Source organism: Lepidochelys kempii, chromosome 9, assembly GCF_965140285.1.
Source record: "Lepidochelys kempii isolate rLepKem1 chromosome 9, rLepKem1.hap1, whole genome shotgun sequence".
Lineage (NCBI taxonomy): Eukaryota > Metazoa > Chordata > Testudines > Cheloniidae > Lepidochelys > Lepidochelys kempii.
Window position 1 is genome coordinate 9,293,207 of NC_136388.1, and position 14,644 is coordinate 9,307,850.

At 45.3% G+C, this 14,644-nt stretch overlaps 2 protein-coding genes and 1 non-coding gene across 12 annotated transcripts in view; 2 read left to right on the forward strand and 1 right to left on the reverse strand.

The window, feature by feature from the left end:
• The window catches only part of LOC144930874 (uncharacterized), a 126,304-nt gene extending 113,988 nt beyond the window's left edge, over nucleotides 1-12,316 (reverse strand). Inside the window, exons 1-2 of the mRNA XM_078854348.1 lie at nucleotides 11,538-12,316; nucleotides 455-565 (exon numbers count right to left, since the gene is read on the reverse strand). Coding sequence (XP_078710474.1) covers nucleotides 455-565; nucleotides 11,538-11,743 — 317 coding nt within the window. The 5' untranslated portion in view covers nucleotides 11,744-12,316. The remainder of the gene's footprint in view (nucleotides 1-454; nucleotides 566-11,537) is intronic.
• Nucleotides 11,642-14,644, forward strand: part of EIF4A2 (eukaryotic translation initiation factor 4A2) — a 28,243-nt gene continuing 25,240 nt past the window's right edge. The window contains exons 1-4 of one of the 10 annotated variants that reach the window (XM_073359235.1): nucleotides 11,642-11,770; nucleotides 12,800-12,845; nucleotides 12,936-13,068; nucleotides 13,359-13,498. In XM_073359235.1, coding sequence (XP_073215336.1) covers nucleotides 11,742-11,770; nucleotides 12,800-12,845; nucleotides 12,936-13,068; nucleotides 13,359-13,498 — 348 coding nt within the window. In that variant the 5' untranslated portion in view covers nucleotides 11,642-11,741. Of the gene's footprint in view, nucleotides 11,771-12,799; nucleotides 12,846-12,935; nucleotides 13,069-13,358; nucleotides 13,499-14,644 lie in introns of those variants that run through there. The other 9 variants (XM_073359236.2, XM_073359238.2, XM_073359241.1 and 6 more) reach the window with 9 other exon arrangements.
• Nucleotides 13,211-13,281, forward strand: LOC140917832 (small nucleolar RNA SNORD2). Its single transcript, XR_012161022.1, has one exon. It is a non-coding gene; the product is annotated as a small nucleolar RNA SNORD2 (small nucleolar RNA).

Consider the following 14,644-nt stretch of genomic DNA (forward strand, 5'->3'; position numbering starts at 1 on the left):
CAGAACAAAGGAAAAAAGACCCCACACTAAAAGGAATCAATATCGTGAGCAGGCCCAGGCTGTAGCAATTGTTAGATAAGCAGCAGTAAATGTGACTACTTTGGTACAAACTGAAGTTCATAGAATATCAGGGTTGGAAGGGACCTCAGGAGGACATCTAGTCCAACCCCCCACTCAAAGCAAGACTAATCCCTAATTTTCTCCCCCCAGATCCCTAAAGGGCCCCCTCAAGGATTGAACTCACAACCCTGGGGTTAGCAGGCCAATGCTCAAACCACTGAGCTATCCCTCCCCCAAATTAATTTAAGTTGGCAATTATAATTTTGGGTATCACCTGGGGATGCCAAATTGAACAACCAAGAGAATAAATATATTACATGAAGGATTCAATTGTACTGAGAACAAAACCAGGTCAATGTCAAGATTTTTGTGAAATTAATAAGTTCAAATTTACCTTTTCTCAGAATTTTTGAGGCAGCCCCCACTCTTATTTTTTGCAGACTGCTTCTGACAGATGTACAAGAAGTACAGTGTACCACTGTAGAGCAGAAGTGTTCCACTTGGCCTGCAGAATAAATGTAAATGCAGTACTCTTTCAGGATGTTAGCAGCAGCTGTCACTTGCTTAATTTTTCTAGCTTTCTTTCCTCTTGCATTGCAATCTAAAGGACAAACTCTGCCCTCAGACACATGCACACAACTCCCATTAACTAATTATACTTTGCACTCTAAAGCACGTTCCAATTCAGGATCTCAACATTCTTCACAAACATTTAATTTGCCCTCACAAAACCCCTGTAAGGGAGTTATTACTATCCCCACTTTACAGAAGAGGAAACTAAAGTGTATACAAAGAGCCAGTCCTGGTCCAGTTGAAACCAATGACAAAACCACTGACCTCAACAGTGCACTGTCAGCCCCTAAATGATTTGCCTAGGGCCACAACACAAGTGTGTGGCACAGTGGGGAATAGAGCCAACATTTCCCAACTCCCAGTCCAGGGCCTGAACCACCCAACTCTTTTCCTTTATTCTCTGGTGAGAATCTGAAGGGTAGAATTTGACCCCCAAATCAAACAGAGGATTCAAGGCATCCAGCTATTATTACAACTGTATCTCTCATGTCTACAGAACATCACATATATTTTACTAAAACACAGCATTTCAAAAGCATACTCCAGACGTACTGTAGATATTTTCCTTATTTAAGGAAGGAAAGGGTCGGAAGGAATTTTTCCTCCCAGGTCAGATTGGCAGAGACCCGGGGGAGGGGGGGACATGGGAAGGGGGTTGCCTTCCTTTGCAGCATGGAGCATGGATCACTTGCATGTGTAAAGTAAAGTAAATGGTGGATTCTCTGTAACTTGAAGTATTTATATTATGATTTGCGGAATTCAGTAACTCAGCCAATAAATAAGGGTTTATTACAGGAGTGGGTGGGTGAGGATCTGTGGCCTGCAACATGCAGGAGGTCAGACTAGATGATCATGATGGTCCTTTTTGGCCTTAATGTCTATGAGTCTATGAAGGCAGGACAGCCTGACTGGATTGGGGATGTGGATGTGGGAAGAAGGCTGGCACAATGACAGATCTGTTAATGTGAGGCCCAGTGCCGTGAGAAAGGCTCCTAGAATATTCCAAATATCTAATATAAATTGGAATAGATATTAGGTAAAATTTTCAAAAGTACCTATGTGATTTAGGAGCCTAAATCCCATTGACTTTTGCTTAGGAAGGCTCCTAAATCACTTAGTTGCATTTGAAGATGTTAACTATTAAGTCTAAAGCATAACTACTCAATGAGCTGAAATCAAAGAGCTCTCATTAACTTGTTTAGGACCCCACTGAACAAAGGATTTCAGTTTCATAGAGTTTAAGGCCACAAAGGACCAATAAATCATCTTGTCTGACCTGCTTTATATATCAGAGGCCATTAAATTTCACCAGTTGCCTTGGTGTCACAGATCCACAGGACCAGTACTACGCCTCCAGCTTTGGAACATCCTCTGGAAGGAACCCCTTCAATGTGCCAGACCCCCTAGGGATCTCATTCTTCCTCTAGGGTAAGACATGCAGCTTCACTGTCTCCTTAGACTGGACCTCTTCAGCACTTCTGCTTCACACCATGAGCTCTGTTCAGTGAATCCAATTGAGACAGGCTCTTGTTGGAGACTTGTGCATGCTTCAGCGATTAATACACCTCAGCAAGCGTTTACAGCGACACTAACAGCATTGTCAAAACAGTTGGGTTTCTTAGTCATCTGGAACTCAGCAAAGAAGTCCTTAGGTTAGCACAGAGAAATGAAGTTTAAAGCATAGACCAGCAGTCCCCAATGCCGTGCCTGCGAGTGCCATGGCACCCGCCAGGGCATTTATGTGCACCCGCTGTCAGGGCTGGCACCAAGGAACCAAGAGGAGAGGAGTGCATCCGCTGGAGAACCTGCCACCGAAATGCCGCAGCTGAGCGCTTCCAGCGGAGAAGCGTCGCCACCGAAATGCTGCCGAGAAGCGTCGCTGCCCGCCCACTCTTCTGCAGGCATGAACGTGCTCTTGGCCACAGAAAGGTTGGAGACCACTGGCATAGACCATCATGGTTAGCCCAGAGCCCAGCCCAGCTGTAGTGAATCCCATTGTTCAAGCACTGTCTATCTCTTAGTCTGACACCTTTGGTCAGTTCGCAGGTGCGAGCCCAAACTCCTTCCAGCAGCCAACTCTTATTCCCTACCTCACACCTCTCCAGTCCTTTGTTCTCAAGCCTGTGGTGAGGCAGGGAAATCCATATCACCCTGGGTCGTTAGTTGCTAGGTATCAATGGCCTGGTGACTGTATTTGCCATTGTCTTCTCAGGGGCTACACTCTGAAACCTGAATGGGGACTAATGCTCACACAACCAGGTGATATCCATATCCATGTCTCTTAGCCTGCCCTGAGAGCAAACAGTCCCAGTCCCTTTCCCAACTCTGGGTAACAATGCAGCATATAGGGAAAACAAAAGCACACCCAGGATTCATAAAAATATTACAGAAAATTCCCACTTCCTCACACTTGGGTATTTCAGTCTTCAGGAGACTAAACTGTTGTGTACAGGCATAGAACAGGAGAGACTGAGGTGTCACCAATGCCTGAGGCCCCTGCAAGGGCAAGGAACTACAAAAGTTGGGGTTTCAAAAAGTGTAAAGTCCTGTCAACACAGAATGACAGGGCTGTAAGACACTGAACTTCTTCAAATAGACCGAATAGATTATAGACAAAGGTAGCTCGTGATATACTAAAATCATTGCTGAATGTGTATCCCATAGGAGTGAGGCTTAAAGTTGGACTGCAACAGTGAAGAAGCAGAGGCGCAGTTCATGTGTAAGTTGTTATTATTTAATTTGTTTTCATTGTGATTTCAATGAAACTGCACCAAGGTTACTCTAGCAGAGAATTTGGCCAAACTACTATATTGAGTTTGTGTGATGGATTTTTTTCCCCACACATGTTGCAAAAGGGTTAATAGGGGCGTGAGAAAGCAATTAATCAGTCCTGGGTGCACCTGGAGGGTAGGCCAGGCCTAAATAGAAATAAAGCCCAGATAAGGGACAGCAGGGTTTGTCTCCATAAAGTGCTGGGTGAGTCCAACCAGGGAGAGAAGACTGAGAGGAGAGGAGAGGAGAGGAGAGGAAGTGGGAAGTACCTTTTCTCTGCGAAACAGCCTCAAAAGAAGGTTGAGAAGGCAAAAGGGAAAAAGACCAGAGAGGCTTCTCCAGGGGCAAGTTGGAAGTCTGACTACTGATGTGCAGTTGTTGTTCTTCAAGAAACCAACCTCTGTAGATGTTGAGTTCCATTCCTTGCTTTAGATGCTTTGTTAGTTACTTCAACTTGAATAAGTAAATGACTGGAAGTCCAATACTAAACTGCGGCCAAGTCACCTAGTCCATCTGTCATCCAGAGGTAATAAATAGCAACTTATATTGCCCATTTTCACTGTGATATCAGGTCCGCCAAGATTATCTGATGGGGAGACATCCTCTGTGACTACAAATACAATTGTGGCCAGGAGACTTAACATTGGTAGCACAGACAAAACTGTTACTTGGTGGCTCTTTTGCCTGGTGAGTTCTTGCATCCTGTCCCGAGGCAGGAGGCTTTGAGATGAGTGAGGTCTAGAATGGTTATTAATGTTTAAAGTTGTCTAGTAGGGATAGTTAAGAATTCTACAGAGTTAATAATAAATCCCAATGGGAATCTAAGACTCTGGTGACAAAAACTGACCCTTTGGCACCTTTCTATGTGATAACTGACCAGTTATTTATCCAAATAGAAGAATAAATACGTATAATCCCAGGCAAGCCATAACTGCTGCCAAGCATTTTTTAAAATATTCAGATCAGATGTCAGAAAAAAAGAGAAATTGGCTGTGCTGTTCCCCCTAGAGATGCTGCTCAAACACGCTCTTCATGTCCACAAGTTCCAGAGTGCATTGCCAGTTACCTTTCTCTAGAAGAGACATAATGGCTACCAAACTGACAATCCTGAACTTTCTTTGACCAGATAGTGGTTTATCCGCCAGAGATGCAGAATGGCTTAAGAATCTCCTATTTTTTATTAATTTGGAAGTAATGGAAATAGAGTCTCTTCCTACTTTCATTTCGCGAAATGAAGACAGTGGCTTTTTTGGAAGGAGGGATTGGATTCCCTTGTACGTATGTATCTTTCTGATAAAGAGGATTCCTTTGAGAAGGGAACTGAGAGTTTGTTTTAGAAACCTAATTTTGTAGTCCCATCATAAAAAGCTCAGGACACATCTGTGGATAGCAGTGACCATCCAACGTGACGGAGTGAGAAAGCCTGTCTTCATTCTTTGGAAGCCCTCACAAACTCCTTAGTTTTAGGATTTTGCTGTAAAGAGCTGGGCTTCTGCAAAATAACTTGAGACCCAGATCTTCCATGGGTTATGCATGCCAAGAACAATGGCAGCATGCATCTTATGCTTGTGGTTGCTTGCAGTCTACAGGGACCTTCTATTCCCACTAATGTGCCAAAAGGCAGTTGAGCCCAATGGTGCTCAGTTCAAATGAGAAATAATCACCAAATCATATCAAAAATCAAAAGTCATCTAAATAGTTAATAGGGTGTGTGGGTCTGCATGTTAGAGCCATTCTGCCAAATCCTGCTCTCCCTGAAATCATTAGCAAAAAACCACCTTTTGACATCAATGGGAAGAGGATTGGGTCCAGTGCACTAAGGGGAGCAAAACTGGGCCCATAACTATCCATATTCAAAATTAATAACTTTGCTTATTTACACCTATTTTTCCAAATATAGCCAATGCATGAGCTTTCAAAGAAGTTTAGCTACCTGGAAAGTTTAAAGACATAGTAATCTCTGAGGTAGAGGCAGACACAGAGGCTCTGATTATTAGCTGGAAACATATATATATATATATTTTAATTACAAATTAAATTCTGCAGAAAATGATGACTTAATTCCTTGCTCCTCCCACCTGCCAGGGAAATCTTCTCACTTACCATGGGCCTATGGATTTTTAAGCCCTGATTATAACATTAAAATATACAGTTTTGTGGTTTCCTTACATCATAAATGTACAGTCTGCATATTTGGATTTGTCTAATTAAACTGAAAGAAATTGCATATTCAGCATTTTAGCTTTCTCTAACAGTCCATTAGCTCTAACTACAAATCTAATTGTGTCTGTGGAATGTTTTAGGGTTCAACCAAGACCAGTGAGAGGCTGTCATCATCTGTCCTGTAACCTTGTGTGCCTTAAATGCTCTGATGCTGTAGCTCGGACACCAACAGCCAGCAGACAAGCATGCAGTTTCCTGAGTGTGTGTGTGCGTTGTGTAACCCTGATTCAGCACTCTAACCCCAGCAGCCTGCTTAACACAACAGCCCCACACTGTTAAACGTTAATGGAATATGGTTTATTTAAATATTTTTGGGTGTTTTCTACATTTTTAATGTATTGATTTCAATTACAACACAGAATACAAAGTGTACAGTGCTCACTTTATTCTTAATTACAAATATTTGCACTGTAAAAAAGAAATAGTATTTTTCAATTCACCTAATACAAGTACTGTAGTGCAATCTCTTTATCATGAAAGTGTGTCTTACAAATGTAGAATTATGTACAAAAAAACTGTGTTAAAAAATAAAACAATGTAAAACGTTAGAGCCTACAAATCCACTCAGTCCTACTTCTTATTCAGCCAATCGCACAGACAAACAAGTTTGCTTATGTTTGCAGAAGATAATGCTGCCGGCTTGTTTACAATGTCACCTGAAAATGAGAACAGGCATTCGCATGGCACTGTTGTAGTCCATGTCGCAAGATATTTACGTGCCAGATGTGCTAAAGATTCCTATGACCCCTCATGCTTCAACAACCATTCCAGAGGACATATGTCCATGCCGATGACAGGTTCTGCTTGATAACAATCCAAAGCTGTGCGGACCGATGCATGTTCATTTTCATCATCTGAGTCAGATGCCACCAGCAAAAGGTTGATTTTCTTTTTTGGTGGTTCGGGTTCTCTAGTTTCTGCATCAGAGTGTTGCTCTTTTAAGACTTCTGAAAGCATGCGCCACACCTCATCCTTCTCAGATTTTGGAAGGCACTTCAGATTCTTAAACCTTGGGTCGAGTGCTGTAGCTATCTTTAGAAATCTCACATTGGTACCTTCTTTGCGCTTTGTCAAATCTGCAGTGAAAGTGTTCTTAAAACGGACAATATGTGCTTGGTCATCATCTGAGACTGCTATAACATGAAATATACGGCAGAATGCGGGTAAAACAAAGTAGAAGACATACAATTCTCCCCACAAGGAATTCAGTCACAAATTTAATTAATGCATTATTTTATTAACGAGCGTTATCAGCGTGGAAGCATGTCCTCTGGAATGGTGGCCGAAGCATGAAGGGGCATACATATGGTTAGCACATCTGGCATGTAAATACCTTGTAAGGCCGGTTACAAAAGTGCCATGTGAAGGCCTGTTCTAACTTTCAGGTGATATTGTACATAAGCGGGCAACATTATCTCTCATAAATGTAAACTAACTTGTTTATCTTAGTGATTGGCTGAACAAGAAGTAGGACTGAGTGAATTGTAGGTTCTAAGGTTTTACATAGTTTTGTTTTTGAGTACGGTTATGTAACAAAAAAAATCTACATTTTTAAGTTGCACTTTCACAATAAAAAGATTGCACTACAGTACTTGTATGAGATGAATTGAAAAATACTATTTCTTTTATCATTTTTCCAGAGCAAATATTTGTGATCGAAAATAATAATAAAAAGTGAGCACTTTGTATTCTGTGTTGTGACTGAAATCAATGTTTGAAAATGTTGAAAAACATCCAAAAATATTTAATAAATTTCAACTGGTATTCTATTGTTTAACATTGCGATTAAAACTGCAATTAATCACGATGAATTTTTTCAGTTAATAGCATGAGTTAACTGCGATTAATCGACAGCCCTACTTGTAAATAAACAAGATTGCATCAAAGAAAATGAGACTTCATCAATTTCTCCCTCAACTGGGACATCCTCAGGACCCCAAACTTTGAATACCTCCTCTGGTCAAAAAGGGGCAACACTGTATTTTCGTGCACTCATCACCATCGTATCTGACCACCTTCCAGTATGTCGCATTGTTTGTTCTCTCATCCTCTCCCTGGGGCAAAAGCACATGAGAAGGACCATACTGGATCAGATCAATGGTCCATCTAGTCCAGTATTGTGTCTTCTGACAGTGGCCAATGCCAAGTGCTTCAGAGGGAATGAAAAGAACAGGTAATCATTAAGGCTGCGAATTGGTCACAGAAGTCATGGATTCCGTGACTTTCCGTTACCTCCGTGACTTTTGCAGTGACTGGCCAGCAGCAGCAGTTTGGTTGTGTGGGAGGGGGCTCAGGGCTAGAGGCAGGGGGTTGGGAAGCACTTACCTCAGGGTGGGGGGCTCCCTAGCTCCCACTGGCATGGACCCCCTGCAGCTCCTAGGTGGCAGAGGGGTGGGGGGGTCTCCACGTCACGCACTGCCTGTGCCCACAGGCCCCACCCACGCAGCTCCCATTGGCTGCAGTTGCCAGACAATGGGAACTGCGGCAACCAGCGCTCGTGGCAGGAGCAGCAGAGCCCCTGCCCTGGCCCCTGCCTCCGCCACCTAGGAGCTGCAGGGAGGCAGAGTTGGATAGGAAGCCCCTGCCAGCCCCGCCAACTCTCCCCGCCACCAAAACCAGCAGGTGTCCTGGGGCACATCCCCCAGCACCTGCAGCAACCCTGAACTGCCCTCCCCAGAGCACCCGCAACCCCCACTCAAGTTTTAGCCAGGGCGGGTATTTTTAGTAAAAGTCATGGACAGGTCACTGGCCCGTGAATTTTTATTTACAGCCGGTGACCTGTCCATGACTTTTACTAAAAATACCCGTGACTAAAACATAGCCTTAATAATCATTAAGTGATCACCCCCTTTTGTCCATTCCCAGCTTCTGGCAAACAGAGGCTAGGGACACTTCAGAGCATGGTTTTGCACCCCTGCTCAGCCTGGCTAATAGCCACTGATAGACCTATCCTCCACGAACTTATCTAATTATTTTTTTTAAACCCAGTTGTGCTTCTGGCTTTCACAACATCCCCTGGCAACAAGCTCCGCAGGTTGACTGTGCGTTGTATGAAGAAGTACTTACTTATGTTTATAGTCTTGGCCTTCACAACATCCTCTGGCAAAGAGTTCCACAGGCTGACTGTGTGTTGCGTAAAGAAATGCTTCCACATGCAATGGAGTGTCTTGTTTTAATAATATTTGGAGAGGGAGAAGGCTGGATTTTCAAAACTTCACCTGCATTTGTGCACGTGTTCACTATAGAGACAAATTCTCAAATTGCCACACTCAACCGCCCTCTCCCTCCTCAAGTGAACACAAATGGGATGAGTATATTATATCATTTGTATACACTAATAATAGTATGAAACAATTATAATAAACCTGATAAGTGTAGTAAATGCAGCAATACCTTTCCTCTTTTATTGGCATGAAAGCACCTAGTACAGGGGTGGGTAAACTTTTGGGTCTGAGGGCAACATCTGGGTGGGGAAATTGCATGCAGGGCCATGAATGCAGGGCTGGGGTAGGGGGTTGGGGTGCAGGAGGGAGTGAGAGGTGTGGGAAGGGGCTCAGGGCAAGCAGTTGGGGTGCAGGAAGGGGCTCAGGGCAGGGTGTTAGGGTGCAGGAGGGGTGAGGAGTGTAGCAGGGGGCTGAGGTGCAGGAAGGGTATGGGGTGCAACAGGGGGCTCAGGGCAGGAATTGGGGTGCAGGAGGGAGCTCGAGGCAGGGGGTTGGGGTGCAGGAGGAGTTCGGGGAGCAGGCTCTGGCCCAGTGCCACTTACCTGGAGCGGCTCCAGCATGGCAGAGGCACGCAGCGGGGCTAAGGCAGGCTCCCTGCCTGCCCTGGCCCGGCGCCACTCCCGGAAGCGGCTGGCACCACATCCCTGCAACCCCGGAGGGGAGGGGCAGAGGGCTCCATGCCCTGCCCTCACCTGCAGGTACCTCCCCTGAAGCTCCCATTGGCCACGGTTCCCCATGAACTAGCACAACTAGCCCCTGAATAGCACAATGATTCTCAAACTTTTGTGTTGGGACACCTTTCAAACAGCAAGCCTAGGAGTGTGACCCCCCTTATAAATTAAAAAACACATTTTTTTGTATTTAACTCTATAAATATTGGAGGTGAAACAGGCTTTGGGGGTGGAGGCTGACAGCTCATGACACCCCACATTGCGACCCCGTTTGAGAACCCCTAAACTAGCATAATACCATTGACCATCTTGATCTAGCTTGCACAATAAAAAAATTATTTATTTAATGTATTATCTTGTTTTATTTTAGTTTGTATAATCAAAACAATATTTCCTGACACAATTTAGTATTCACATTGTCAGACTGTCAATTGCAATCTGTCACAACGTTTCCATCACATAGGAACAAATCTGCAGCAATCCTAGCAACAGCAAGGATTAACTCCCACACAAACATCCCCCAAATAAACCTTCATCTAGAACAGGGGCTCTCAACCTTTTTCTTTCTGAGCCCCCCTCAACATGCTATAAAAGCTCCACGGCCCACCTGTGCCACAATAACTGGTTTTCTGCGTACAAAAGCCAGGGCTGGAGTTAGGGGATAGAAGCAGAGCAATTGTCTGGTGCCTCATACCACAGGGCCCACGCGAAACTATATTGCTCAGGCTTTGGCTTCAGCCCCAGGTGGCAGGGCTCAGGGCCCACACTTCAGCCCCATATGGTGGGGCTTTACATATCTACCCTGGGCCACAGCAAGTCTAATGCTGGCCATACTTGGCGGCCCCCCTGAAACCTACTCACGGCCCCCCTGGAAGCCTCGGACCCCTGGTTGAGAAGAACTGATCTAGAATACATTACCCACATTTTAACTCTCCTTTACAATCCCATCACCAGTTTCTGCTACCTCAAAAACAATCAACCAAACATAAATCTCGATGCTGCCCACCAGTAAAACAGTGTTTGAAGCTAATGTATTTAACCTTTTCGGGTTTTTATACAGCACCCATCACCACAGTATCTGAGCACATGAATTAAACAGAGGCATGGCAGTAGAAATCACCATCTAGCCAAACAATATAGCCAGCAACATCTCCCTATCTGCAACTGTCTCCCCGAGGTTCCATCTTCTCCCCTATTCCACCTCACTCCTGCATCCCTGGTACCTGTTCCCTGAGCTGCTTCCACACGTCCCTTTCTCCAGAGCACCACAGCTTCTCCTTCCCCTGGTCCCTCTCCAGTATTGCCTACTCCAGACATTCAAAACTCTGAATCACCTCCCCCCACAATCCCAAAATCACAAGGTTGATTTAAAAATCACCAAAGGGGTTTTTTTCTTTTGACTCTATTTGCAGTTCTTTTACTGCCAGTCTTGTTCTGGAGACTTTCAGAGGGCGGTTTTCCAGCTTTGTCCCCACAACACAAGAGCTAGAAGCTTACTGTGTGTGCGTGCGTGCCTCACATAATCCCATGACTCCTGGAGCCTGGGTTTGACACCAACATGGCAAGACTGGTGATAAAATCCTGCCATGTGATAACCCTGCCTTCCTCACAGCTGATGCTCAGGCTTTGATCCCTTAACCATCCTCACCTGATGCCCCCTTTTCTCCCATCCCCTCAGCTTCCCTCCTGTCTTTCCCTGCCCCTTCCTCGGGCCTCAGCTGCCCTTTCCCCTCCTCTGGCCCCTCGCCGAGCTGCCCTTCCCCCCCCTCCGACGACCCAGCCCCCCGCGCCATCCCGAGCTGAGTCTCTGCCCGCACTCTGCAGCAGGGGCCGGCCAGGGAAACCCCGTGGCGCGAGTGGTGGGGGCACGAGCAGGAAAAGGAAGGAGCGAGGGCACTGTCACTTTCCAACTGCTGCAATATCCTTCCGCCTTCGCGGCACACAAAATAGTTCCAATCTCCGCCCCGCTCTGCTGGCCTTTGCAGCCTTACGAACCCCACGGGAAATAGCATACCCAGTTTGAGTGGGGACATCCGTGACACCGGCGAGTCCTAAACGGGGCATATTTGTGGCTCGGACTGCGTGGCGATATACAGATCCCTCCGCGGCGAAAGGCGGCATGAGTCCCGGCGGCAGGCTGGCTATATAAGCCAGGCGCGGCGGAGGCGCTGCCTTTTCAGTTGAGGACAGAACAGCAGTAGGGGTTGGAGACCGGAACATGTCAGGGGGCTCGACGGATTATAGCAGGTATGGGGGGGGACTAGTCGGGGCCTTCGTGGCTTTTTTTACCCTCTTGAGGCGATTTTCAAGGGCAGAGAGACTAACGCGGGGGAGGGGGAAGCGCGTGTGCTGCCGGCCCTTTGCCGTTAGGGGGAAGTACCATCCCAGATGGTTCAGTCCAGTTGTTCCCTTGTAGGCCAGTGCTTCCCGCAGCTGGTCCGTTTCGGGGACCACCCGTGCGGGCCAGCATGATTCCGCTCCGAGAGGAGCCGGCCATGACGCTTCATCTTTTAACCGCGGCGTCCCCGCCCCGTTGGCTCACTCCGCCCCTTCATGAGCCCGGCTTCGGGCGAGTCCATTCTCACGCAGAGCGGGAGGGGCGCGGCGCTCGCCGGGCGCGTTCCTCCGCTTCTTTAGCGTCTCCGATATGCGCAATCTGTGGGGGGGGGAGCTCTCGCGAGAGTTTGTTCTCCCTGGCTGAGGGAGGAGGGGCGCGCCGCATAGAAGCTGGGGAAACGCTTCACTCCCGGCGCTGCGGACGAGGTGGTCTACAGGGGGCAGCTCTTCCGCTTTCTCCGCGGTGGGGGCTACAGCTCAACGCATTTTGAGCCTTTTTTTTTTTTTTTTGCTGCCGGGGGCGTGCTGCATGCTGGGAGCTGTGGTCTCTGCCCTGTGGCGGAGGAAGTGCTGCATGTTGAGGCCTGCTGTCTCCGCATTGCTGCGGGGAAGCGTGCTGTGCTGCCACCTGCAGTTTGCTCCGGGGTCTGCTCCACGGTAGAGACGTTTTGGAGCGCTTACTCTGTAGTTTAGGAGCTGTGAATGGTGACTGAGCCTGGCACAGAAAGTTGGAGTAATGGCTTCTATGCGAATGAGGAGGGGAGACTAGTTCTCATGCTGGGAAAATACCTAAGTATTTGCTAGAGTAATCCATCACTGGTTCACGTTCCAATTTGGTGCGGGCCATGCTAACGATATTCAAGATACTGAGGTCCTGTTCTACATGCAAGTTGTTAGTTGCAAAGAGTATTAAGTCTGTTTTTTCTTTCTTGGCAACAGAGACCATGGCGGCCCAGAGGGAATGGACCCTGATGGTATCATTGAGGTGAGCAAATGCATAATATCCTTTAGACTCAAATCAAGTATGGAGGTAGGTAATCTGTGTAATAACCTGCCTTTTGTTTCCTTCTTACAGAGTAATTGGAATGAAATTGTTGACAATTTTGATGATATGAATTTAAAAGAATCGCTTCTCAGGGGTATTTATGCTTATGGTTTTGAGAAGCCTTCAGCTATTCAACAGAGAGCTATTATTCCATGTATCAAAGGTAGGCAAGCACAAAAGTCTGGTGCATCTGTCTGCTAATGGTGACAACACAAGTTAACTAGAAAAGAGATCTTTTTAAATGTATGTACGAAGTAGTTATTTTTAAAGTGTGGTGATAGCACATTTTTAATCCTTGCTTGAACAAGTGAGATGATGGTATATCATCTTTCGGGACTGACCTGAAATGGAGAGAGCTCTTAATTGCTGATCACTTATTTAAAAAAGAATAGAATTAATCTAAATATGAATGACTTGTGTGGGAGCAGTAAATATATATCCTACTTTTTTTAGGGTATGATGTGATTGCTCAAGCTCAGTCAGGTACTGGCAAGACAGCCACATTTGCTATTTCCATCCTGCAGCAATTGGAGATTGATCTCAAGGAGACCCAAGCACTAGTATTGGCCCCTACCAGAGAACTGGCTCAACAGGTATTGATAGTGTAGTTAAAAAAAGCTGCTTGCACATTGCATAGGTTTCAGGTTTCACAACTGTGTAGGACAGTTAACAGACTTTTTAAAGGGGTCTGTAACTAATATCCATTCAGAATCCTTGCCACTTTGAGTATAATGGGGAAACGGAATAGCTTCTGTTTTAGGTTTTCCCTACCCACATGAAGGGAGTTCAGATGTGACTTGTTTGGAGGTGATGCTGGGATAAGGTGCAGGTAACGGCTAATATGCTGTGTAGTTCTGAAAGGGCATCTCCCAGCAAATGGTGAAATCTTAAAAATAAGATATTAAAACAATATGTTCTGAGTGGAAACAAAATGCACTTGTTGAAAACAACTTTGTGCAGTTGTGCAACATGAAAACTGCAGTGCACATGTGATCAGTTCATTGTCTTGTGTATTTATCTGACCCATGCTATGTTGCATGTTTACTTCACCCTCAAAAGGTTCAGTACTTTTTTCTGCTTAAAATGGAGATCCAGACTACATTGAATCCTGTACTCTTAAAGTGGCTCTAAGAAGCCAATGATTTAAGGTTTAATGATGTGATAAGTGAAAGTGTAGATATCAAACTTTTAAAATGTCTTGCAATTTGGTTTTATACCGTATAAAATTTGCTTAGCACTCTTAAGTGAGAATATTTTTACTACCAAAGATTAGTCAACTGTGCTTGGAGGTAGTTGCCCAAAGATGATACCTTTTGGTATTTTGACTGTTACAAAGGTATTTTGGGTTTGGAATCTAGGAAAAATTGTGGTACTAGATCAGTCCTAGGTTAGTAGATCTCTTTAGATTGTTTACTAATCATATTTCTACTCTCAGTGAAGGCAGTGGCAAAGTGAGACTTCACTGGGAACAGAATTGGGCATTTTTGCAGGTGATGCTATACATCATTTCGCCTTAACACTGAAGATGATTGAGTCTTGCCTAATAAAACGGAGTTTACTGCATAGTTGTGTACTCTGAATGCCTGAGGACAAAATATCATAACTTTGCAAGCTGTTCTGCTAGTGTACAACACCAGTGATAGTTTTCTCAATTCTGTTGGCGCTTTGCAGTTTGGCCTCTAAAGGAAAATTCCTTAAGATACCTTAAGGAAAAGATCTAGGATTCAATTGATAATGGG